Consider the following 24,997-nt stretch of genomic DNA (forward strand, 5'->3'; position numbering starts at 1 on the left):
GGCGGCGGTGGCGACACCTACAACGTGCTGACATGAGGAAAGTTTCCAACCGATTTCTCATTCACAAACGTTGTTGTGATGGCTCGTGCAAGGAGGAGAAATGCGTACCATCACGCTTCCGACGTTGATAAAGGTCTGATTGTAGCCTATCGCGACATTGCTGCTCGTGTTGGTCTAGATCCAATGACTGTTAGCAGAATATGGAATCGGTGGGTTCAGGAGGGTAATAAGGAACGCCGTGCTGGATCCCAACGGCCTCGTATCACTGGCAGTCGAGATGACAGGCATCTTATCCGCATGGCTGTAACGGATCATGCAGCCACGTCTCGATCCCTGAGTCAACAGATGGGGACGTTTGCAAAGACAACAACCACCTGCACGAACGTCCGCAGCATGGACCGTCAGATCGGAGACCATGGTTGCGGTTACCCTTGACGCTGCATCACAGACAGGAGCACCTCCGATAGTGTACTCAACGACCAACCTGGATGCACGAGTGGCAAAAAGTCATTCTTTCGGATGAATCAAGGTTCTCTTTACAGCATCATGATGCAATAGCCAGTGTCGACAATGCCCTTTCAAACTTCATATCCGTGTTTGGCGACATCGCGGTGAACGCACATTGGAAGCGTGTATTTGTCATCACCATACTAGCGTATCACCCGGCGTGATGGTATGGGGTGCCAATGGTTACATGTCTTGGTCACCTCTGGTTCGTATTGACGGCACTTTGATCAGTGGACGTTACATTTCAGATGTGTTAAGACCCGTTGCTCTACCCTTCATCCCTGCGAAACCCTACATTTCAGCAGGATAATGCACGACCGCATGTTGCAGGTCTTGTACGGGCTTTTGTGGATACAGAAAATGTTCGACTGCTGCCCTGGCCAGCACATTCTCCAGACCTCTCACTAACTGAAAACGTCTGGTCAATGGTAGCCGAGCAATTGGCTCGTCACAATACGCCAGTCACTACTCTTGATGAGCTGTGGTATCGTGTTGAAGCTGCATGGGTAGCTGTACCTGTAGACGCCATCCAAGTTCTGTTTGACTCAATGCCCAGGCGTGTCAAGGCCGTTAATACGGCCAGAGTTGGTTGTTCTGGGTACTGATTTCTCAGGACCTATGCATCCAAATTGGGTGAAAATGTAATCACATGTCAGTACTAGTATAATATATTTGTCCAATGAATACCCGTTTATCAACTACATTTCTTCTTGGTGTAGCAATTTTAATGGCCATTAGTGTACGATACTGCACTGCCGTGTTGTTAAGAAGAACAATGCACTATTGCTTCGGACATGCATCCGTGTTCGAAGGAAACAAGTGATGGTTGTCCATATTCACAACTGCAAATATCTCATTTTTTTAAACATTTTATACATATCTCTTGAAAATATAATGCAAACTTTACTCACAACGAAATCGATATGAATAACGTCAACAGTCGGATCAAATTTCGTGAAAGATGTGGTCAAACAACGGAAGAAGGACGAGTTTTGTTTTAATAATGACGTTACGTCGTGATAATGTAACCATTATTCACATTATTTAGTGCCGTGCCTTCCCATGTGATAAACGTTACGAAGACAACTCTCCTTGCTCGAAATTAAGGTTTGTGAAGGGAGACGCCGCTAACACTGTCATAGCAGTAGCCAGTGTCGCCGATGCCCATTCAAACTTCACATACAAACGAAATACCTACCGCCAGTCTTTCAAACAGCCAGCCGCTGGGTTGTCAGTTCAGTTTAATTGAAAACTACAGAATGCAGCGGCTTAATGTTTTGTTTGTGATTTATATTTTAATACAAGTATAATGAATGACAAATGGACAAGAGAATAGGGTTCTCGTTACGAGAAACTGTCGGAAGATAGGCAATTTAGAAAGAGGAAATTGTATAAAAGAGTGCAAATATAGATATGCTCCTATTTAAAAATCTAACATAGCCAGCCAGTTCCAGCTCGTGCCCAACTCTAGATACATCAGAGTGTAATAATATGGAGTGTAAGGTTATCAACAGTATCGAAAATAGTGCAATGTGCGGAATATCTGGATCAGGCGTTTCAGGTGTTAGAAACAATAATAATGGCGTAGAAGAGGCATTTCAGTTGACCCAAATTACGCAGATAAAGCGAATGATGATAGTTATTCAGTTTCTGAAGATCCTGCGAACTGGCTAATATAATTGAATTCCTTCGGCATCATACCGGCAAAGAAAGTCGTGTGGCACAGGGTACGGATTGTGATTTCAGTAACTGATGCAGGCAGTGACTTTACTAGGTACTTAAATAAACGTTTATTTTTAGAGCGTTGAGGGATGGCGAGAAACAACAAAGACTGTAGAGTGTGGTGCGTTTAATACGAAAGAATTTAGTACACTCGCAAAGCAAAAAAGATTTTCGAGTGAATACCGAAGAATTATGGTTATTGTAGACAGATTGACATCTGAATTGCAGAAAAAAATGTAGAAAGAGTTTTGTAGCAATTTTGAGTTCCTAAGTAGTTTCCCTGGACGAGACAACACTGAACTATTGAAATATGCTACAAACTGCGACAACGTTACAAAAACGGCTTGGAGTAATTTGTGAGTGATGAGGTTACTCATTTTAATAGATATATTAGGGAGCAACGAAAACCACGTACGAGAACTGTTTCCTAATTTGAAGATCACATTGGAATCGTTTTTGTAAACCACTGCAACCAGTTGTTCCGACCAGCGCTCATTCCTATTGATCAAAAGACTCATAAATTAATTACGGTCACTCAAGTCGCAGGAACAACTCAACTTCCTTGCCTTCCTCTACATGGATCCTGCCATAACACAGCAACTAGGTTACGAAGATGTGATCGATGAATTTGTGACAGTGATAGCACGCTGTAATCAGCTTTGCCTAGCATGGATGTGATGCGTTTAGTATGCGAGTTTGTTATTGTTGTTACTATTATCATTATTGTCATTAGTATTTTTAATTGGTTTGGCCTACTGGGGACCACATGAAACAAGTCACGTATTCTTCCTTTTCTCCTTTCTTTCTTTCCAGTAATTTTTAATTTTTTTCCTATGTATTGCTATTCCTCCTTCTGTCCAAATTGCACATGTCTTTTTCTTTGTTTTCTCGTAGAAGCTCTTGACATCTTTTACTTTTCCTCCTAACCTTTGTCTTTCTCCTGTTTCTTCCTCCATTGCTTCCATTTCCCTCAGATCTGCTTTAACGTCTTTTATCCACGTCTTTGATGTTTTGAGGTTTCTGTCAAATAAGGTAAAAATTCATTTTATTATTCTATTTTCATCTAGCATTTTTAGGTGTCCTTAGATTCCAACTATTCTCCACCTCGTCGTGTCTGATATTCGCTTTATTTTTTCATAAACTTCTTTATTTCCATTTCCATTCTCAAACTCTGGCCCCAAGATTTTGCTTGTTGTTTTCCTTTCCTTCTTTTCTATTTCATATGCGTGGTTGTATTTAACCGAAGGCATTCTGATGCATAAAGCTGTTATGGTTTAGTGACAGTACTGTAGTACTGAAGTTTCGCATTTATGGGAATAGATTTCTTTTTATATAGTTTTTTTTTTGTTAGTGGAAAAGGCAACTCCATTTTCCTTGCCCTTGCTAAGTTAGTTTGTTTGTTTAAAGCACTAGCTGCATTATTTCACCTAGATATTTAAATTTTGTAGCATTTTTTGTTCTGCCATAATCAGTTTCCATAAGTTTCGTTGCTTCACACCTATCATGTACTGCCTTTGAAGCTGTGTCTTGTAAGAGATCTATCTGCATTGTTGCATCTAGTACAGAGTCAGCGAAGATGACAAGATCATCTGCAAAAGTCAGAGAATCAATACAAAGATTATCCCTTTTTTCCCAATTGTGATTTTTCTAATTCCTTCTTCTTCTGTTCTTTTCCTCCAATCCTTGATCACCTTTTCTCGCACTCAATTGAACAGCAGTGGGGAAAGTCCATTATTATTATTATTATTATTCTTGTTGTTAACAGCAGCAGCCGTCATAGTATTCCGTTAGTTACAGATGAAAGTTACTTGAAATGAGCTTCAGAAGTTTTTTCTCTGTGTAGGGGCAGCAAACAGGTAAATTTGTTCTGGTGTTGACTCGAACCTCAGGTTTCCATGATTCGACCAGCGGGAAGAAGGAAACCTACGATGAGGTCCCTTTAAAACTCTATATGGTGCTGATAACGCTATCTCACACGACTACGCGACATCCCCGTGACCTTCACAGTGGTCACTCAACATCTGACGCTGTTAACGCCCCCTTACGTAGCACATGAGGCCTGGTAGCACACTAAGCACGAACAACATTCATGCGCTCAGGTGGTCGTTCTAACAGCTTCAGAGAAGTGCTACTCTTATTAGTTCCACAGCCACCGGTAGTTTGGACGTGAATTTTATAACTGTGTCTGCATCTACCACTACATGGACACTCTGCAAATCACACTTAATGGCCTGTAAGAGAGTTCATAAACCACCTTCACAATAATTCTCTATTACTCCAATCTCGAACAGCGCGCGGAAGAAACGAACTTCTCTATCTTTCCGTGCGAGCTCTGATTTCCCTTATTTTATTACGATGATTGTTTCTCCCTATGTAGGCCGGCGTCAACAAAGTATTTTTACATTCGGAGGAGAAAGTTGATGACTGAAATTTCGTGAGAAGATTGCGCCGCAACGAAAAACACCATCGTTTTAATGATATCCACCCCAAATCTTGTATTATGTCAGTGACATACTCTCCCCTATTTCGCGATAATACAAAACACGCCACTCTTCTTTGAACTTTCTCAATACACTCTGTTAAATCTATCGGGTAAGGCTCCCAGACGTCGCAGCAGTAGTCCAACAGAGGACGGACAATCGCAGTGCATGTATTCTCTTTAGTGGATCTGTTCCATTTTCTAAGTGTGTTGCCAATAAAAAACACAGTCTTCGGTTTGCCTTTCCCGCAAAATTTCATGTGTGTTCTTTCCAATTTAATTTGTTCGTAATTGTAATTCCTAGGTATTTGGTTGAATGTACTGCCTTTACATTTGCTAATTTATTGTGTAACCGAAATTTAGCGGATTCCTTTTAGCACTCCTGTGAATGAGGTAACACTTTTCATTATTTACTGTCAATTACCAATTTTCCCACCATACAGAAATGATTTCTAAATCATTTTGAGATTTATTCTGATTTTCTGATGATTCCACTAGACGATAAACGACAGCACTGTCTGCAAGAAACCTAATACGGCTGCTCAGATTGTCTCCTAAATCGTTCATATATATTAGGAAGAACACAGGCCCTGTAACAATACCTCAGGGAACGCCAGAAATCACTTCTGTTTTACTCAATGATATTCTATCAGTTACTACCTCCCTGACAGGAAATCACGAATCCAGTCACATCACGGAGACGATATTACACAAGCACGCAATTTCACGACAACCCGCTCTTGTGGTACAGTGTCAAAAGACTCCTGCAAATCTATAAATACGGAATCAGTTTGAAATTCCTTGTCAGTAGCACTCAGCACTTCTTGTGAATAACGGGCTAGTTGCGTTGTTCCTGAATCCGTTGTTTCGTAAATGCGTGTTGAATGTGTGTCAATAGACCCTTCTCTCCTAGGTAATTCAAAATGTGCGCTCCAAAATCCTACTGAATATCGACGTTGATGTTATGGGCCTGTAATTTAGTGGATTACTCCCACTTCAATATTGGTATGACCTACTTTCTAGTCTTTGGATACGGATACTTCTTCGATCGGTTACATATGATTATTAAGTTTGCAGCTATTGCATCAGCATGCTCTGAAAAGAGTATGACTGGTATAGAGTCTGGATCGGAAGACTTGCTTTTATTAAGTGATTTAAGTTGCTTCACTACTCCGAGAATATCTGCTTCTAAGTTACTCATGCTAGCAGCTGTTCTTAATTCGAATTCTGGAATATTCACTTCGTCTACTTTGGTGAAGGAATTTTGGAAGGCTGTGTTTAGTAACTCTGCTTTGGCAATGCTGTCATCGATAGTATTTCCAATGCTATCGCGCAGAGAAGACGTTGACAGTGTGTTGCCTCTAGCATACTTAACGTACGACCATAATATCTTTGGATTCTCTGCGAGGTTTCCGACCGAGCGAGGTGGCGCAGTTGTTAGCACACTGTTCTCGCATTCGGGAGGACGACGGTTCAAATCCGCGTCCGGCGATCCTGATTTAGTTTTCCCGTTATTTCCCTAAATCGCTCCAGGCAAATGCCTGGATGATTCCTTTCTAAGCTCACGGCCGATTTCCTTCCCCAGCCTATAGCCGGAAGCCTAAGCCGTCCTCTCTATTGAACTTAGATGCATTCTTAGAAATTTCAACCGCTTCTCTGACCTTCCTTCTATAAATGTTTGTTTCTTTAGCCAGTACAAGTACGTTTTTAAAGTCGATGTCAGAGCCATAGCTCTCATGATGTTCCGCTACTGCCGATTTTGCACTTTGTTTTAGCCGCATTGCCGTTCGTGTTCTTTAATCCGTTCTTTAACAGTTCTTCCCGTTTCGCCTATATACATTTTGCCGCAGCCACATGTCACTTGATAGACGCCTGCATTGTGGAGGCAATCAGGTGCATCCGTTTTCCGTCGGAAAAAGTCTTTTATTTTGTTCTGACTAAAGAAAGATGTCTGAATACCATTTTTCTTTAAAATTCTGCTTATGCGGTCAGTGACCCCAGGAACGAGCGGTAACCTGACGGAGTGAGAAGGCGGTTCCTCGTCATTCTTATTAGTGGTGTAAATATTCCGCCTAAAAGCTCTGTCGATTGAATAACTATCGTACCCACTTGCCTTCAATGTACTCTTTAAAAAATTCAACTCAGATTCCAAGTTGTCGTCATCACTGATACGGAAGGCACGTGAAGAAAGTGTTGAGTACTGCTTGCTTCTGGGCTGGCTGTTGGTGCGAAGTGGCATCTAAATACCTGTTTGTGTTAGTCGGCTTTCTGTACACTCTGTGGCCTAGAGTGTTATCAGATCTTCTGTATACCAACACATCTAGGAACGGGCGACCGACCTCACTCTCAACCTCCAAGGTGAATTTGATTTTAGGATGAATTCCATTTAAGAAATTGTGGAACGCATGAAGTTTTTCTTCGCCGTGTGGCCGTATAACAAATATATCGTCCACATATGGTAGCCATATGAATTTTAACCAATACTATCACTTCTCCAACACGAACTCGTGAAAACTCCCCCTTTATAAGTGGACGTGACACTCGTCTCTGACAGTATTCTAGCAGTAGTGGACACCAGAAGATCCTGAGGAAGATCCCAGCAGAGGGGTCGAAACGTCGATCATTTTAGAAGACACATGACGCGGCCTAATAACTTTTAACTTCATCTTCTGGATGATTTGCGTTTTTATTAACCTAATAGGGGGTACCTCCAAAAATTGCATGCTTAACGTTTTCCACGAACGCATTTCGCCTCATAAAACGCTGGATGTCAGTGCCGGGGATGCAACGGTAGACGAGCGTATCTATGAATACGATTGGAAAAATTGAAATTCAGTGTTTGCTCGCATGGACTCATTATTCACGGGCGCTCTCAATTTTCCGTCATAATAAACCTATAACTAGGTGCCGTGTGTCTACGGGGAAAATCCAGATAATGCGGCAATGGGAGTTAATTAACGAAGCGCGGGACAAGTCGCTCATTGGCCAGTCAACCTGTTTTGTGCCAGCATTCCGCCTCTAGAGTGATCCTATACACTCCCGTTATCCCTGCCGCTTTGTTTGGCGGCATTCGCAGGTTACTCAACTCTCGGGTGGGGATCATGACGGCGGGGATCGTTCCCCGCTCCGCCATGATTTGCTCGCTCTTCACAAAGCAAATATTGACTGCTTGCTTTGCAGAACGTGCGATACGCCCGTTCAATCAGGCGTTGCGACGCTTGCAACAATTACTGCCATATCGGCGCCGCTGATTGCAAACACACGGTCCCCTCCACCATTACCTCCCTCCATTCCTCCCTTTCGCCCCTGAACCAATTCTCTCTCTCACAATCAGCAGAGGATTCTATCTCTATTCAACTCGCAGATATGCACGTATTATGTGCGGAACACAAATGCTGGGTGCAGATGCGTCCGCTATCCGATATCGTCGCATCTCTCGCTGTAAAATACAGACTCACTCCCACGCAACCGGGAAATGTTTGCTGCGAGACGGGAGCCTATCGTCCATTCTCTGCCTGTAATTTTCTCTTGATTGTCTGTGGTCAGACTACCAGACACGGAACACATACATTAATAGCCGCTGTCATGACTGTTCCACTCGTATTTTAAAATTCTTACTCTGGATGAAAAATATTCAAATTCATGAAAGAAATTGGCGACGTGCGAGTGGGACTCTTGACGATTTTTGCGTCTTATCGACATTGATGGTATCAAGATAGAGGTCTTAAGGATTCCAAGACTAGCGAGGATGTTTTGTTTTCAAGTCAGAAGTTGGAATAACAAAATACAAAAGAAACACTTTTTTCTTGCGATAGAATTACAAATTAAAAATTTTCTGATTTTTTTTCAATTTATTTGTACTGTCAAACCTTAATTCTTAGCAAATTTAGTGATTGTACTTCAGGGGGGAAGTACCCTACAGGTTTTAATGAGTTTGTATTAAAATATGTGACTAAAGCAGCTACATCATTGGGTTCCTTTGACTTAGAAGATTACACTTATTGCATCGGCGAGCGACTGTAGACCTTCATGTATTATACAAATTTGAACCTGTTCCTGAGAAAAAGGGGTTGTAAAAGACAGACGGACAGAGCGACAATTTGATAACAAATGACAAAAAAATTTGTTTTTCCCTTGTGCAAATTAACAATTTATGGATTTTTGGCTTTGATTCTTGTGTGAAAATTAGCTTCTTCGCTAAATTAATTATTCTGGATCAACGGGGAGTGCCTTGTAGGTTCAATGAGTGAGATTGCGACTATCAAACTTGTTACATAAAGGGCCGCATCTTTCGATTGCATTGTCCTTAAAGCTTCACTTTTGTACATCGCCAAGGAGTAGTAGACCTGAATACGTGATATAATAACAACTTGATACGCCTAACCCTTCTAGAAAAAGGGTTTTTAATAGGTGGACAGACAGACAGACAGAAGGATAACAAAGTGTCCTATAACGGTTCCGTTTTTACCGTTTAAGATACAGTACCCTAAAAAAGGACTATACATACAGGTATGAAATCAAGGAAAGAGATGGGTTATGAATATCATACCAAACACCCTCCTTCCCCCCTCCCTGCCGAGAGCATTTTATTAAAAGCGTTCATATTTTTACCAAAAAAAAATGGTAAAATATGTGTGAAATCCTGTGGGACTTACACACCACTTAACCAAAATTATCCTAAGGACAAACACACACACACACACACACACACACACACACACACACACACACACACACACACATGCCCGAGGGAGGACTCGACCTCGTGATCGTGCGGTAGCGTTCTCGCTTCCCGCGCCGGGGTTCCCGGGTTCGATTCCAGCCGGGGTCAGGGATTTTCTGTGCCTCGTGATGACTGGGTGTTGTGTGATGTCCTTAGGTTAGTTAGGTTTAAGTAGTTCTACGTTCTAGGGGACTGATGACCACAGATGTTAAGTCCCATAGTGCTCAGAGCCATTTGAACCATTTGAGGACTCGAACCTCCGCCGGGACGAGCCGCACAGTCCATGACTGCAGCGCCTTATACCGCTCGGCGAATCCCGCGCGGCCATATTTTTACAGATAATTTACAAACTTCTATGTTGACATTGGGAAAATAAAGTAGTGTGTAAAATAAGGGTCTCAAGAATGGTAAGGTATTATAGAAAACTACCATCTCCGGATACGATTCAGGAAGCTTGACTGAGAGCTAGTCCACATGAATGCACCTGCAATGTGACTGGGGGATGTAGAAAACATCACATCCAGAAAAAGGCTCACAACAACTAGTTTCAGAAGATTCCTGAAACCACAGGTGGAAGCGGCAAAATAAAAAAATAAATAAATAAAATAAAAAAATAAAGAATGAGACGGAAACTGAGTGAAAAATATGGATAAAAGGAGCGATAAGACTGTGAAACGGACCCCCACGTACGAAAGTAGATACGTCTGGAAGAAACAGCACTTTCGTCAGTTACAGGAACGTATTGCCGTTGTCTCCCGTCGAGTGATAACATGTTTACTGACAAGTAAAGTAGTGATAATTGTGAATGGTTACTTCAATTTTACATCATGTAAAGTATGAATTATGTCGAAGTTGAGAGTTGATTTCTTAAATCAATTGTACAACATATAAACTGATAAATTTTCAGACGAACGCTTTTAAACTGTCTTAATCTCTCTAATTTTACATTCGTGATCTCCTCGGGAGGTATAAGTAGGGGGAAGCAATATATTCGATACCTCATCCAGAAACGCACCCTCTCGAAACCTGGCGAGCAATCTACACCGCGATGCAGAGCGCCTCTCTTGCAGAGTCTGCCACTTGAGTTTATTAAACATCTTCGTAACGCTATCACGGTTACCAAATAACCTTGTGACGAAACGCGCCGCTCTTCTTTGGATCTTCTCTATCTCCTCCGTCAAACCGATCTGGTACGGATGCCACACTGATGAGCAATACTCAAGTATAGGTCGAACGAGAGTTTTGTAAGCCACCTCCTTTGTTGATGGACTACATTTTCTATGCACTCTCCCAATGAATCTCAACCTGGTACCCACCTTACCAACAATTAATTTTATATGATCATTTCACTTCAAATCGTTCCACACGCATACTCCCAGATACTTTATAGAAGTAACTGCTACCAGTGTTTGTTCCGCTATCATATAATCATACAATAAAGGATCCTTCTTTCTATGCATTCGCAATACATTACATTTGTCTATGTTAAGGGTCAGTTGCCACCCCCTGCACCAAGTGCCTATCCGCTGCAGATCTTCCTGCGTTTCGCTACAATTTTCTAATGCTGCAACTTCTCTGTATACTACAGCATCATCCGCGAAAAGCCGCATGGAACTTCCGACACTATATACTAGGTCATTTATATATATTGTGAAAAGCAATGGTCCCATAACACTCCCCTGTGGCACGCCAGAGGTTACTTTAACGTCTGTAGACGTCTCTCCATTGATAACAACATGCTGTGTTCTGTTTGCTAAAAATTCTTCAATCCAGCCACACAGCTGGTCTGATGTTCCGTAGGCTCTTACTTTGTTTATCAGGCGACAGTGCGGAACTGTATCGAACGCCTTCCGGAAGTCAAGAAAAATAGCATCTACCTGGGAGCCTGTATCTAATACTTTCTGGGTCTCATGAACAAATAAAGCGAGTTGGGTCTCACACGATCGCTGTTTCCGGAATCCATGTTGATTCCTACATAGTAGATTCTGGGTTTCCAGAAACGACATGATACTCGAGCAAAAAACATGTTCTAAAATTCTACAACAGATCGACGTCAGAGATATAGGTCTATAGTTTTGCGCAACTGCTCGACGACCCTTCTTGAAGACTGGGACTACCTGTGCTCTTTTCCAATCATTTGGAACCCTCCGTTCGTCTAGAGACTTGCGGTACACGGCTGTTAGAAGGGGGGCAAGTTCTTTCGCGTACTCTGTGTAGAATCGAATTGGTATCCCGTCAGGTCCAGTGGACTTTCCTCTATTGAGTGATTCCAGTTGCTTTTCTATTCCTTGGACACTTATTTCGATGTCAGCCATTTTTTCGTTTGTGTGAGGATTTAGAGAAGGAATTGCAGTGCGGTCTTCCTCTGTGAAACAGCTTTGCAAAAAGGTGTTTAGTATTTCAGCTTTACGCGTGTCATCCTCTGTTTCAATGCCATCATCATCCCGGAGTGTCTGGATATGGACAAGATTAAACACTTAACTTTGAAACAATCCATGCCCATAGGGTTGTCTACATATATATGTCACTGAACGCTAACGTATCACTTGATACAGTGCAGAATAATAGTCTCTTTTTCTCTGTGTGCAGTTGACAGTAAACTTTGCAACATGGTTCCGTCTAATACAACTCTCGAACTGCTGGGTATAATTAGACGTTGCTGTCATCTTCGACGATGACTGCAGACTGGGCTCAGCCCCACTCCACTCTGACGTAAGCTTTTGTTGGTTGGTTGATTCGGGAGAGCTGACAAATCAGCGAGGTTCAAATTGCTCAAATGGCTCTGAGCACTGTGGGACTTAACATCTGTGGTCATCAGTCCCCTAGACTTAGAACTACTTACACCTAAGGACACCACACACATCCATGCCCGAGGCAGGATTCGAACCTGCGACCGTAGTGATCGCGCGGTTCCGGACTGAAGCGCCTTAAACCGCTCGGCCACCGCGGCCGGCTAAATCAGCGAGGTCGTCGGTCCCTTCAGATTAGGTTCAAATGGCTCTGAGGACTATGGGACTTAACATCTGAGGTCATCAGTCGCCTAGAACTTAGAACTACTTAATCCTAACTAACCTAGGGACATCACACACATCAATGCCCGAGGCAGGATTCGAACCTGCGACCGTAGCGGTCGCGCGGTCCATACTGTAGCGCCTAGAACCGCTTTCAGACAGTCGTTCTTCCCGCGAACCATACGCGACTGGAACAGGAAAGGGAGGTAATGACAGTGGCACGTAAAATGCCCTCCGCCACACACCTTTGGGTGGCTTGCGGAGTATAAATGTAGATGTAGATGTAGATGTTGTTCAAGTCATAATAAAGTGATGTAATATTTTGTGTCTATTGTAGTATCCACTCGATCTGTTCCAGAAGTAAATTAAAGAACTTACGACAGTTCCGACCTTTTTTTTCCATCCGGAACAACATGAACGAAGGTCCTATTGAATGTGGTCAGAGTGACCGATATGGAGCCTAATTTGTACCGCTAAGCTATTTGAATGTGTTTATTGCCTTCAGATATGTAGATCTCAGCTCGTCAAAGTGTCGCAACCATACTGATCTACGATCAAAGACGAGGCGGCACAACCACACCGATGTCTCAGTGCCGAACATGATGCCTCTCATCCAAAATTCTGATAAGGTAACAGATTGACGCGAATGATAAAAATATCGATAAACATTTTTTTCTGTATACAAGTTAAATGTCCGAATATGTAGAGAAGGACCGCCATGAGCAAATCTCGTTTTTCGAGATAATGATTAAAACTTGTCATTGGAAACCGAATAGAGTAGGCCAAGTATTTATATAAGGGCTATTTTTGTATTTCAAGGTCCGATTGGTCGCGAAATAGAAAACAAAGTAAAAACCAGAAATATGTTATTTGCAACATTTAGCCACAACTTCCAGCTATATTTCAACACAGTCGCTGCCCCGTCTTCGACATTTGTCGTAGCGTTGTACGAACTTTCCAATAGGCTTATCATAGAAAGCAGTCGCCTATGCTCCCACCAGCCCTCTACGCTAGTCTGCAGCTCGTTGATGGTGCCAAAATGCTGCACTTACAGCCAGCAGTTCATGTGAGCATAGAGATGAAACTCAGATGGGGCCGTTGAGCGTCTGGTGATCAAACAAATCCGATCGGAATCGAGCAGAAGCGTTTTTTCAGCAGCTACAGTGTGAGGCCGAGCATTGACCTAAGAAAGGACAATGCCTGATGATAACATTGCTCTTCCCTTGTCCTTGGATGTTCTTCGTAGACGATTTTCTCGAATCACCAAATCCACTCGGTTAACAAGATCATCAGCTTACATTCGCTTCCTTCATTTACTACCTGTATCATTATTTGTAAATTGAAGGTGGGTAGCTAATAGCAGTGGTCCCCTCCCCCTCCTTTCCTTTCCTTCCTTCCGCTCTCCACTTCTCAGTTTACATATAATGAATCACAGCTACGGATTCTTATAACTGAATCGCCTATGTAACGCCCAAACCCTCAGATGTCAGACACACAGATCCGTAACAAACGTTGTATGCAGATAGAGTATCAACCAAAACACAAATTTAGTTCGTTCTGTGTGCTGTCATTCAGTAGAACATTCGTAAACTGTAATTAAAAATAACACCAGAACTACGGAGGACAGCAGAGACGTATCTGTGATTGGTAGTTTCGTAGATCTCTCAAGGTTGAGTTGTTAGAACGTGAGGTCGTCGAAATAAAGGTCCTTCATTCAAAACCATCTAGCGACAATTCGTTTTAACTGTTTACGAATGCAAATGTTATATCGGAGAACATTTTCCTGGCATGTAAAAGGACTTTCTGGAGTTCCTAGCAATGTTCTTTTGGCAGTCTACTTTCACTTCGTTAGGTGAAAGTACCAAACCTGTAGGGTACATTTGTATGGATAGGTGTATGTGTTCTGTTGGACATGTGTGACAGAACAGACATCACTAGTGACAAAGCAGCCAGTGCATTTTTAGTTTCACAGGAAAAAGATAAACAATCAGAACACTAGAGTCAAGAAATAACTGCTTCAAACATACGGAAGTGTTACACACATCAAAAAACGTTTAGCATCACCGCGGTTCCGAGAGTTCGGGAGCCTGTACAAAAAATTGGAACAGATATAAAAAAAACATCATTTCCGCCGTTTTTGCTTCTGATGAAAATCACACATTGCATGTTTTACCACTATACAGCAAGACCCTCAGAGGTGGTGGTCCAGATTGCTGTACACACCGGTACCTCTAATACCCAGTAGCACTTCCTCTTGCATTGATGCATGGCTGTATTCGTCATGCCATACTATCCACAAGTTCATCAAGTCACTGTTGGTCCAGATTGTTCCACTCCTCAACAACGATTCGGCGTAGATCCCTCAGAGTGGTTGGTCGGTCACGTCGTCCATAAACAGCGCTTTTCAATCTATAGCGGACATGTTCGGTAGGGTTCATGTCTGGGGAACATGCTGGCCACTCTTGCTGAGCGATATCATTATCCTGAAGGAAGTCAGTCACAAGATGTGCACGATGGGGGCGCGAGTTGTCGTCCATTAAGACGAATGCCTCGCCAATATGCTGCCCATATGGTTGCACTATCGATCGGAGGATGGCATTCACGTATCGTCCAGCCGTTAGGGCGCCTTCCATGACCACCAGCGGCGTACGCCGGCCCCACATAATGTCACCCAAAACATCAGAGAACCTCCACCTTGCTGCACTCGCTGGACAGTGTGTCTAAGGCGTTCAGCCTGACCGGGTTGTCTCCAGACACATCTCCAACGATTGTCTGGTTGAGGGCATATGCGACACTCATCGGTGAAGAGAACGTCATGCCAATCCTGAGCGGTTCATTCGGCATGTTGTAGGGCCCATTTGTACCGAGTTGCAAGGTGTCGTGGTTGCAAAGATGGACCTCGTCATGGGCGTGGGGAGTGAAGTTGCGCATCATGCAGCATATTGTAACACGACATCCTGTGACTGCACGAAAAGCATTATTCAACATGGTGGTGTTGCTGTCACGGTTCATCTGAGCCATAATCCATAGGTAGCGGTCATCCACTTCAGTAGTAGCACTTCGGAGGACTGGGCGAGGCATGTCATCGACAGTTCTGTCTCTCTGTATCTCCTCCATGTCCGAGCAACATCGCTTGGGCCACTCCCAGACGCCTGGATATTTCCCTTGTTGAGAGCCCTTCGTGGCACAAAGTAACAATGCGGACGCGATCGAACCGCGGTATCGACCGTCTAGGCATGGTTGAAGTACAGACAACACGAGCCGTGTACCTCCTTCCTGGTGGAATGACTAGAACTGATCGGCTGTCGGGGCCTCTCCGTCTAATAGGAGCTGCACATGCGTGGTTGTTTACATCTTTGGGTAGGTTTAGTGACATCTCTGAACAGTCGAAGGAACTGTGTCTGTAATAAAATATCCACAGTCAACGTCTATGTTCAGGAGTTCTCGGAACCGCGTTGATGCAAAACTTTTTTTGGTGTGTGTAGTAGTCCCACAAATCATACAGTAAAAAAAAGTCATCATTGGGGTATGAACACAGGGCCCGTGGTACAACGATTTAATGCTCTACCAACTTTCCAATGGAAGCTCTACGTATTAGTTTTTCACAGTTGTGCTTTTCTCTTGCTCTATAGTTCTGGTGTTAGTTTTAATAAACGTTACGCCCGTTCTGCTGGACGACGGCACGTAGTACGAACTAAATTAGAGTTTTGGTTGTTAGTCTGTCGACGTACAACGTTTGGTACCGATATGAGTGTCTGACATCTGGAGGTCTGGGTGTCAGCAATGGATCCACCTTCTTCTATGCGGATTCACAAACATCTCCGACTTCCTGTGGGAATCTCAGAGTAGCGAACTTGGAGGAAATGGACAGGGAATGCAGATAGGTGGCGCTCGGGTGGGAATGTGGATCGGCCATAAGGCTTGCCGAGATCTTGCAGTTGCTATAACACTAAGTCCCTTATGCCGCAGTGGTTAGCGCACCTGCCTAGTAAGCAGGAAGCCCTGGGTTCGAATCCTGGTCCTGTACACACTTTCTCTCTTCGCCGCCGATTCCTCCTAATGTTCAGACGCAGGTGACAGCATCGATCAACTGGGTTCCAATCCTGGTCCGGTAACATTTTCTCTTGGCGCCGCTGATTCCTCCTAATGTTCAGATACAGGTGACAGCAGTGATGAACCCCCTCTCCTTTCCTTTCTTCCCCTCTCCACCATCAGTTTACACATAATGTATCACAGCTGCGGTTTCTGCATGTGTCTGTTCCTTCGGACATGTCCGAAGAAACAGACATCACGCATTCATATGTATCAATATCACCTGTACGACTATACGACGCGCTTAAAAGTGCCTGGACCGTTGCCGCACTTTGCTCTCAAGCATTACAGTTACGTTATGTGGGCTGCCTGAAATCAGGCGGAACAACTCTGCATGAAGAAACTGAATGACAGTGCGCACTTTACACTTGGCAGGAGACTCTACTGTTCTGCGCATGTTTATGTGCTCACTGTGCACTCAGAAGTGTGAGCTGTGACGTGACAGTATCGACGTGCATACTCTAGACACTATGCAACTGATGTGCGCAATGCATCATCAGATTTTTGCTGTGGCTTTAATTGCGCGACCGATCGGAAATTGAAGAAAAGTGGCCCTCGCGTTACAGTGGTAAATCCTGCCTCAGGTGAACGACGTCACCGATATGGGACCTGCAGCTCACCTGTGTCGCCGGGGTCGTGCGTTCGGAACTCTGCGAGCAGCGAGTCCCGGCAGGCCAGTATCTGCGTGCTGAGCTCCCGGATGGCGGAGCTCTCGACGAGTCCGACGCGCTGCCGGAAGGTGAGCCGCTTGGCGCGCGACGTGGCCGTCGTGAACTGCACGAAGTGCTGCGACAGCTCGCTGCCCACCAGCTTCAGGTAGGCGCCCTTGTTCGAGCCCAGCTCGTAGTAGTTGGACGCCGAGAAGATGGTGATCACCTGCGCACGGCGAAGCATACGTACAGCATTAGCCAAATGGTGGTGAAGACTGAATGACAGAGTCGTACAGAATTGCTGGATCAGTCCGTTATTCGATGTATAACGGACTAGCTCAGTACCTGGCGTCGCCCAAAGTTTGCATTTATTTAAGCCTTCTGTTAGTCCATCTCTTCCCTTCCGGTCTGTCCATCTCCTCCTAACCCCTTCCCCTCTGTCCATCTCCTCCTTTCCGTTTTCTTGTCCATCTGCTCCTCCCCCTTTTTCTGTCCACCACCTACTACCTACCTCTAATTCCAATTCCTCTTCCCTCTTCTTCCCTCCTATATCTACAACCCCATCCCTAGCCAATCTCTTCTTCCATCCTCTCTCTATCCATCTCTTTATCCGCTCCTTCTGTCTATTTCTTAACCCTCTCTCTCTCTGTTCTCCTCCTCCCCCCAATCTCTGCTCATATCATCTAATGTTTCTCTTCATCCATTTCTCTGTCCATTTCCTCCTTCTCCCCCCCCCTTTATCCACCTCCTGCTCCCCCACCCCCCACCGTCTGAGTAGATCTCGTCCTTTTCCCCCCTCCCCCCCTCCTGTCTGTCTCCACTTCCCCAATTACTGTTATAATCACAATGCTATCAACCCCATCACAATAGCAGGCTGCTGGTTCTTACCTCCACAGTACTTCTTTCCAGACAGTAAGTACTATTAGTAGCAACTTTGGTTGATACAACGGTTTAGGAAGAGCGTTTTTCCCGTAACTTTCCGTAGATCTCAAATGTTACGTATACAGGGTGTTACAAAAAGGTACGGCCAAACTTTCAGGAAACATTCCTCACACACAAATAGAGAAAAGATGATATGTGGACATGTGTCCGGAAACGCTTAATTTCCATGTTAGAGCTCATTTTAGTTTCGACACTATGTTCTTCCACTTACGCTCAATGGAGCACGTTACCATGATTCCATACGGGATACTCTACCTGTGCTGCTAGAAGATGTGCCTTTACAAGGACAACACAACATGTGGTTAATGCATGATGGAGGTCCTGCACATTTCAGTCGAAGTGTTCGTACGCTTCTCAACAACAGATTCGGTGACCGATGGACTGGTAGAGGCGGACCAATTCCATGGCCTCCGCGCTCTCCTGACCTCAACCCACTTGACTTTCATTTATGGGGGCATTTGGAAGCTCTTGTCTACGCAACCCCGGTACCAAATGTAGGTAGCGTTCTCGCTTCCCACGCCCGGCTTCCCGGGTTCGATTTCCGGCGGGGCCAGGGATTTTCTCTGCCTCGTGATGACTGGGTGTTGTGTGATGTCCTTAGGTTAGTTAGGTTTACGTAGTATTAAGTTCTAGGGGTCTGATGACCATCGATGTTAAGTCCCATAGTTCTCAGAGCCATTTGAACCATTTGAGCCAAATGTAGAGACTCTTCGTGCTCGTATTGTGGACGGCTGTGATACAATACGCCATTCTCCAGGGCTGCATCAGCGTATCAGGGATCCCATGCGACGGAGGGTGGATGCATGTATCCTCGCTAACGGAGGACATTTTGAACATTTCCTGTAACAAAGTGTTTGAAGTCACGCTGGTACGTTCTGTTGCTGTGTATTTCCAATCCATGATTAATGTGATTTGAAGAGAAGTAATAAAATGAGCTCTAACATGGAAAGTAAGCGTTTCCGGACACATGTCCACATAACATATTTTCTTTCTTTGTGTGTGAGGAATGTTTCCTGAAAGTTTGGCCGTACCTTTTTGTAACACCCTGTATTTCACATATATTTGTCACATATATTTGTACATACAAGATTTTTCCCTAGGTGTGTCCAAAAATGCAACAGAACAAAGAGAATGCTCCTCTGATCAATTTCAGATAGGGAACCTGGGGTCGGAGAAGTCAGCTTAAGGAGATATGGAAGAAACTTGTCTACCACTTTGTCTAGCATTACTATTTTCCACCGTATTTACAACTAATATGCATACCAATTTACACGTACTGTGTAAAGCGAGTCTGATTACCAGGAAGTAATGATGCAGGTTTTGTTTACTTTTGCTTATCCATAAGGTGTCTCTGTTGTATCGTATTTACAGTGTCCCATGACAGAACGTGCTATGGTGATGATGATGATGATGATGATGTTTGGATTGTGGGGCGCTCAACTGCGCGGTTATCAGCGCCCGTACAAATTCCCAACCATTTCTCAGTCCAATCTTGACAAGGTACAACACAAATACCCAGTCATCTCGAGGCAGGTGAAAATCCCTGACCCCGCCGAGAATCGAACCCGCGACCTGTGCTTGGTAAGCGAGAACGCGACCGAGAATGTGCTATGAATCAATGACAGCTCCGTTCATTACTCAGTGCTGTTCAGAGACGTACAGTACAATACGTTTCAGTACCGGTACAGTATTTCCTGATTGTTGGATTGGAAGGGGATGTCCTATTCCATGGTCAGAGAGGTCACCTGACCTGAATCCCCTTGATTATTTCCTATGGGGATATCTAAAGTCATTTGTGTATGAGATCCCAGTGCATAAGATGTATTTAGCTGCCAGAATTGTAGCTGCCTGTTATGTGATGCGAAACACGCCAGGGATATTTGTCAGGGTGTGTCAGAATCATGTTCGCCGATGTCATGCATGAATTGAGGTAGATGGCCGTCAGTTTCAGCCCATTTTGTAAGATGCGGTAAAAATGGTACGTTCATTGCGTCAATGATGGTATTTGCAGTTAACTAATTTAAATAAAAAGTACACAGAAATGTGATTTTATTCCTATTATCTCCTTAACCTGGCTTCTCCGACCCAAGGTTCACGATCTCAGATTGTTCACTTTAGCTTCCTCTATGTTCTGTTAAATTTTGGACGCTCTTACGGAAACACACAGTATATCTCGTCAATATATATATTTTTTATTTTGCAAGTATATTCAGTGGTATGTGTGAATATTGTACTGTCGTTGAATAAACTTATATTTATTATGTGTACCATGTTTGGTTGAAATCAGTCCATTAGTTTATGAGGAGAAGTGACGTAGGTACATCCGATTTTATATCATGGATGGGTGTCGCCGATATTTGTTTTCTGGCACTTGGTGTTACTTACGCGGAACCACCGCAAATCCAACTTTTTAGCGTCATCAAAATCATGTGATGTGATGACCTTAATGGCTGCTGTCGACTGCAGGTCTCTGGTACCGCAGTTTACTTACACTGTCACATTTTTGTAACTATTGGCTACATAAGTATTGATAAATGAAACGTATCTTCATAGCTCAGTATTTATTTCGTAAACAGATCACATAAGACGCTCAGTGAGCAATGGCTTCGGGCGAGTTTCTCACTTTTGCCAACCAACATCTGGTCGGCATTCACAAAAATTAAAATTTCAGATTGTATTGTTTATCGTAAGTATAGGTTAGTGGCCTATGGTGGAATCGTATTTATCGCAGTAAGGAACTCGATGACTCCTACCTATGTTATCACGAATACTGAATGTGAACTAATGTGGGTGAAGTTAAGCATCAGTGGTCGGTCAAATGTGGTAATCGGGTACTTTTATAGACCGCCCGGGTCACGAACTGCAGTGGTAGAACGTTTCATAGAGAACTTGAAGGACATCATTTGTAGTTTTTCTGATCATGTTTTTGTAACAGGGCGTGACTTCACCTTGCCAGGTATAGACTGGGAGAGCCATGCTATCAAAGGTGGTGTCAGAGACAGGGATTCGTGGGACATTATTCTGAATGTTTTTCCGAAAATTACTTTAGCAGATAGTTAGAGAACCAACTCCTGAAGGTAACTTCTTAGACCTCCTAGCAATTAACAGACCTGAACTTATCGAATCATTTAACGTAGAGGAAGGTATCAGTGATCATAAGCCTGTGATAACAACTAAGGATTTTACAAGGAATCTTAAGAGAGGTAGGAATATGTTTTTGATTATCCAGAGTGACACGGTGCAAATTTCAGATTATCATAGTAGGTAGCATCAAATATTCAGTGATGAAGACGAAGACGTGGAGCAGAAACGGAAATATTCAAAAGCATCGTTCAATATCGCTAAGAGATACACTTTTCGAGCAAGGTCTTAATGAATGGGACAAACCCACCGCGGTTTAATAACCGTGTTTGCAAACTGCTCCCTTCAATTGAAGTGAAGACCTACCTGGGAACAAAAGCTGAATGAAGAGAAAATGAGCGTAAATAGGTAAACGAGAAAAGCGTCCAATGACCTCGAAAATACAACTTTGTCAACGGATCTGAGTAAAAACCCTAAGAGGTTTAGCTCTTATGAAAAATAAGTAAGTGGTTCTAAATCATCTATTCAGTCAGTTAGTGACCCTAACGGCACCGGAAAATGACCGAGAGAAGGCAGAAATACTAAATTCCGTCTTCTCAAATTGTTTCACCGAGGAAGAGCGTAATGCCGTAGCGTACGACCTTCGAAATAGCAGATATTGAGATAACTGACTGCGGAACAGACAAACACCTTCAATCACTCACTAAGTGAATAGGCATCAGAATGAGTTGAGATGCCTATAAGGTTCTACAAAGCTTATGCCAAAGAGCTTGCTCACCTTCTAGCAGTAGTTTATGATACATCGTTGGAGCAACAAAGGGCACCTAGCGACTGGAAAAAAGCGCAGGTCATTTCCGTTTCCAAAAGGATCGTAGACAAATGCATATAATTATAGGCATACATCACTGACGTCAATCTGTTATACAGTTATGGAACATGTTTTATGCTCTTGTATTGTGACGCTTTTGGAGAACGAAAATCTCCTCTATAAAAATCAACACGGATTCCGCAAACAGAGATATTGCGAAATTCATATCGCTTTGTTCCTCCATAGCGCTGTGGACAACGGCGCTAAGGTTGATGCCGTGTTCCTTGAGTTCAGGAAGGCATTTGATACCCTCCCACACTGCCATTTAGTGAAAAAACATACGGACGTACCGAGTATTGGACCAGATATGCGACTGTATACAAGACTTCCTTGCAGATGGCAACTCAACACGTCACTCTTAACGGAACAAAATCGAAAGACGCAAAGGTAATTTCCGGAGTACCCGAAAGAAGTGTGACAGGAGCGATTGTTTACAATGTACATAAATGATCTAGTAGGAAGCGTCGCATGCTGTTTAAGACTATTCGCAGGTGACGCGGTAGTCTGTAACGAATTAGCAACTCCAGAAGAGAGTAGAAGATTTGCAGAATGACCTGCAGAAGATTGTTCGATGATGAAGCCTCTGGCAGTTGACCAAGAACGTAAATAAATGTAACACATTTCACATACATAGGAAAGAAAGCCACTTCTGTACAACTGAACTACTGTTGAAACCGGCCGTTGTGGCAGAGCGGTTTTATGCGCTTCAGTCTGGAACCGCGCTACGGTCGCAGGTTCTAATTCTGCCTCGGGCAAGGATGTGTGTGATATCCTTAGGTTAGTTAGGTTTAAGTAGTTCCAAGTTCTATGGGACTGATGACCTCAGATGTTAAGTCCCATAGTGCTCAGAACCATTTGAACCATTTTGAACTACTGTTGAGAAACTGCTGGAAATAGTGTCTACCGTAGAATATCTGGGAGTAACTATACAAAGCGATCTTAAGTGTCATGACAACATAAAACAGTCAGTAGGCAAAGCAGATGCCAAACTCAGATTCATACGAAGAGTCTTGAGGAAATGTAACTCATGCGCGAAGGAAGTGCTTTTTCGACCTTTTCTTGAATGTTGTTCATCAATATGGTATCCTTACCAGTAGAGCTGGTAGAAGAGATAGAGAAGATGCAATGAAGAGGTCACGATTCGTCACGGGATGATTTAGTCGACACGAGAGTGTTACCAGCGTGCGCAACAAACTCCGTAGGCAGACGTTACTAGGCAGGCATTACGGAAAGGTTTACTACTGAAATTTCGAGAGAACGCTTTTCGTTGAGTGTCGGACAACATATTATATCTTCCTACATACATCTCGCATAAAAACTAGGACGAAAAAATCCGTGAAATTAGGGCTAATACAAAGGCTTACCGACAATCATTCTTACCACGCGCCATTCGCGAGTGGAGCAGATTAGAGAAGGGGGTGGGGGGGGGGGGGGGCGTTGTCAGTAAGTGGTATCAGAAGTACCCCCACTACACACCATTAGGTTGCTTGCCGAGTAAGACGTAGATGTACACTCTTTGACATAAAACTCGACCGGCGGCCGGCCGCTTCAGAGGCTAAGTCCGCGCCGATCGCGACATGGGACAAAAAAACTGGCCAACTCGCTAATTCTCTAAGTCCGGTTATCTGCACAATCTGGCAACTCTGTAGACTGCGGCACTTCCTGGAGGAAAACTTGTCCCATGATAGAGAAACCCTAGGCTGATTACGCCTGTGGTCTAGCGGTAGCGTGCGTTGTTTCTGTTCATAATATCAGTGGATCGAGAGCAGCTGGCATAAAATATTTTTATACCCTCTTCTGTCTGAATGCTGAAGACGTGAATGTAATGGAAGCGCAGATTCAATCTATTTCGCTTTGTGACACACCGATATCAAAATTTTATCCAGTAACGATTTTGCAGCAGATTTCCTGCAGACTGTCCTCCTCTGGACGCCGTATGCGGCAAAGCTCCGGGATCCATTTGCTGGCTACTGGCAGCGGCCGTGGCGACAGCAGCGGCGCTGCACTCCCCCGTCCTTTATCGAAAGCGCCTGCTACCGCTCATCGCTTTTGATGATTTAAAACGCTTTATTATTAAATGTTGCTCCACAGAAAATTTCTACAATTTCCATTCACGCTCAAAAGCAACGGAGACAGACGCCCTGATTAGTAGGCGGGTATTATATTACATTAATCGGCAAGAGCTGAGTATGGCCCGAAATTAATTTTATAGACTGGGACAAAATTAAACCACCTCACTACATTCGATGATTCAAACTCAATTATTTGTGCAACTTTCGATCAATGTTTGGATGTATTCGTCAAGCCAGAGTGAGCGTCTGTGGTGTAAAGTGTATTACAGTTCTTGTTTCATTCCTTATGGTAACTCTATGCGATAAACTGTGTGAATACCTTGCAATGCATGCTCTGTAGCAGCGCAGGAACACTGCACATTTGGAGTTCCATGTATGGGTTCATGAAGTATTTATTGTTGATCGGAAGTGATAGTTAAGGTCATCAGATTTAAACCAGAAAAATTTGTCGTTTTGAAGGTTTCAGAGAACGGAAAGGAATTGCTAACGTCGGTGTTAGAAAACGTCTACAGTTAAATGCTATTGCAAAAAGGGAACTATATTAATGGGGAACTATATTAATGAACATGTGCACTTCATAAACAACCTTCTGACATGTTAGACCTATATGACGAACAAAGCTCAAATTTATATCGTTGACAGTCGGTTTGAATCTTTTCAGGACCTATTTTACAGTGAAGCACCTTGGAATTTGCAAAGCAGAAATCCATGATATTAACTTAATTTACTAAGTCGAAATCGGACGAAGGTTGATGTTTAAAGGCATTCTTCAGATTTCGCATAAGGAATTTTTACTAGCAGTTTGCAACTCCATTAATTAAAATGGAAAATAAAAGGTTGTAGTCAGCGG

General features: G+C 43.5%; 1 protein-coding gene across 1 annotated transcript in view; it reads right to left on the minus strand.

Annotated features, from left to right (window-relative positions):
* Positions 1-24,997, minus strand: part of LOC126473757 (serine/threonine-protein phosphatase rdgC) — a 1,849,640-nt gene that overhangs the window by 152,473 nt on the left and 1,672,170 nt on the right. The window contains exon 13 of the mRNA XM_050101014.1: positions 17,155-17,410. Within this exon, the coding sequence (XP_049956971.1) occupies positions 17,155-17,410 (256 nt within the window). The remainder of the gene's footprint in view (positions 1-17,154; positions 17,411-24,997) is intronic.

The sequence above is a fragment of the Schistocerca serialis genome, chromosome 4, assembly GCF_023864345.2.
Source record: "Schistocerca serialis cubense isolate TAMUIC-IGC-003099 chromosome 4, iqSchSeri2.2, whole genome shotgun sequence".
In the NCBI taxonomy this organism is placed as follows: domain Eukaryota; kingdom Metazoa; phylum Arthropoda; class Insecta; order Orthoptera; family Acrididae; genus Schistocerca; species Schistocerca serialis.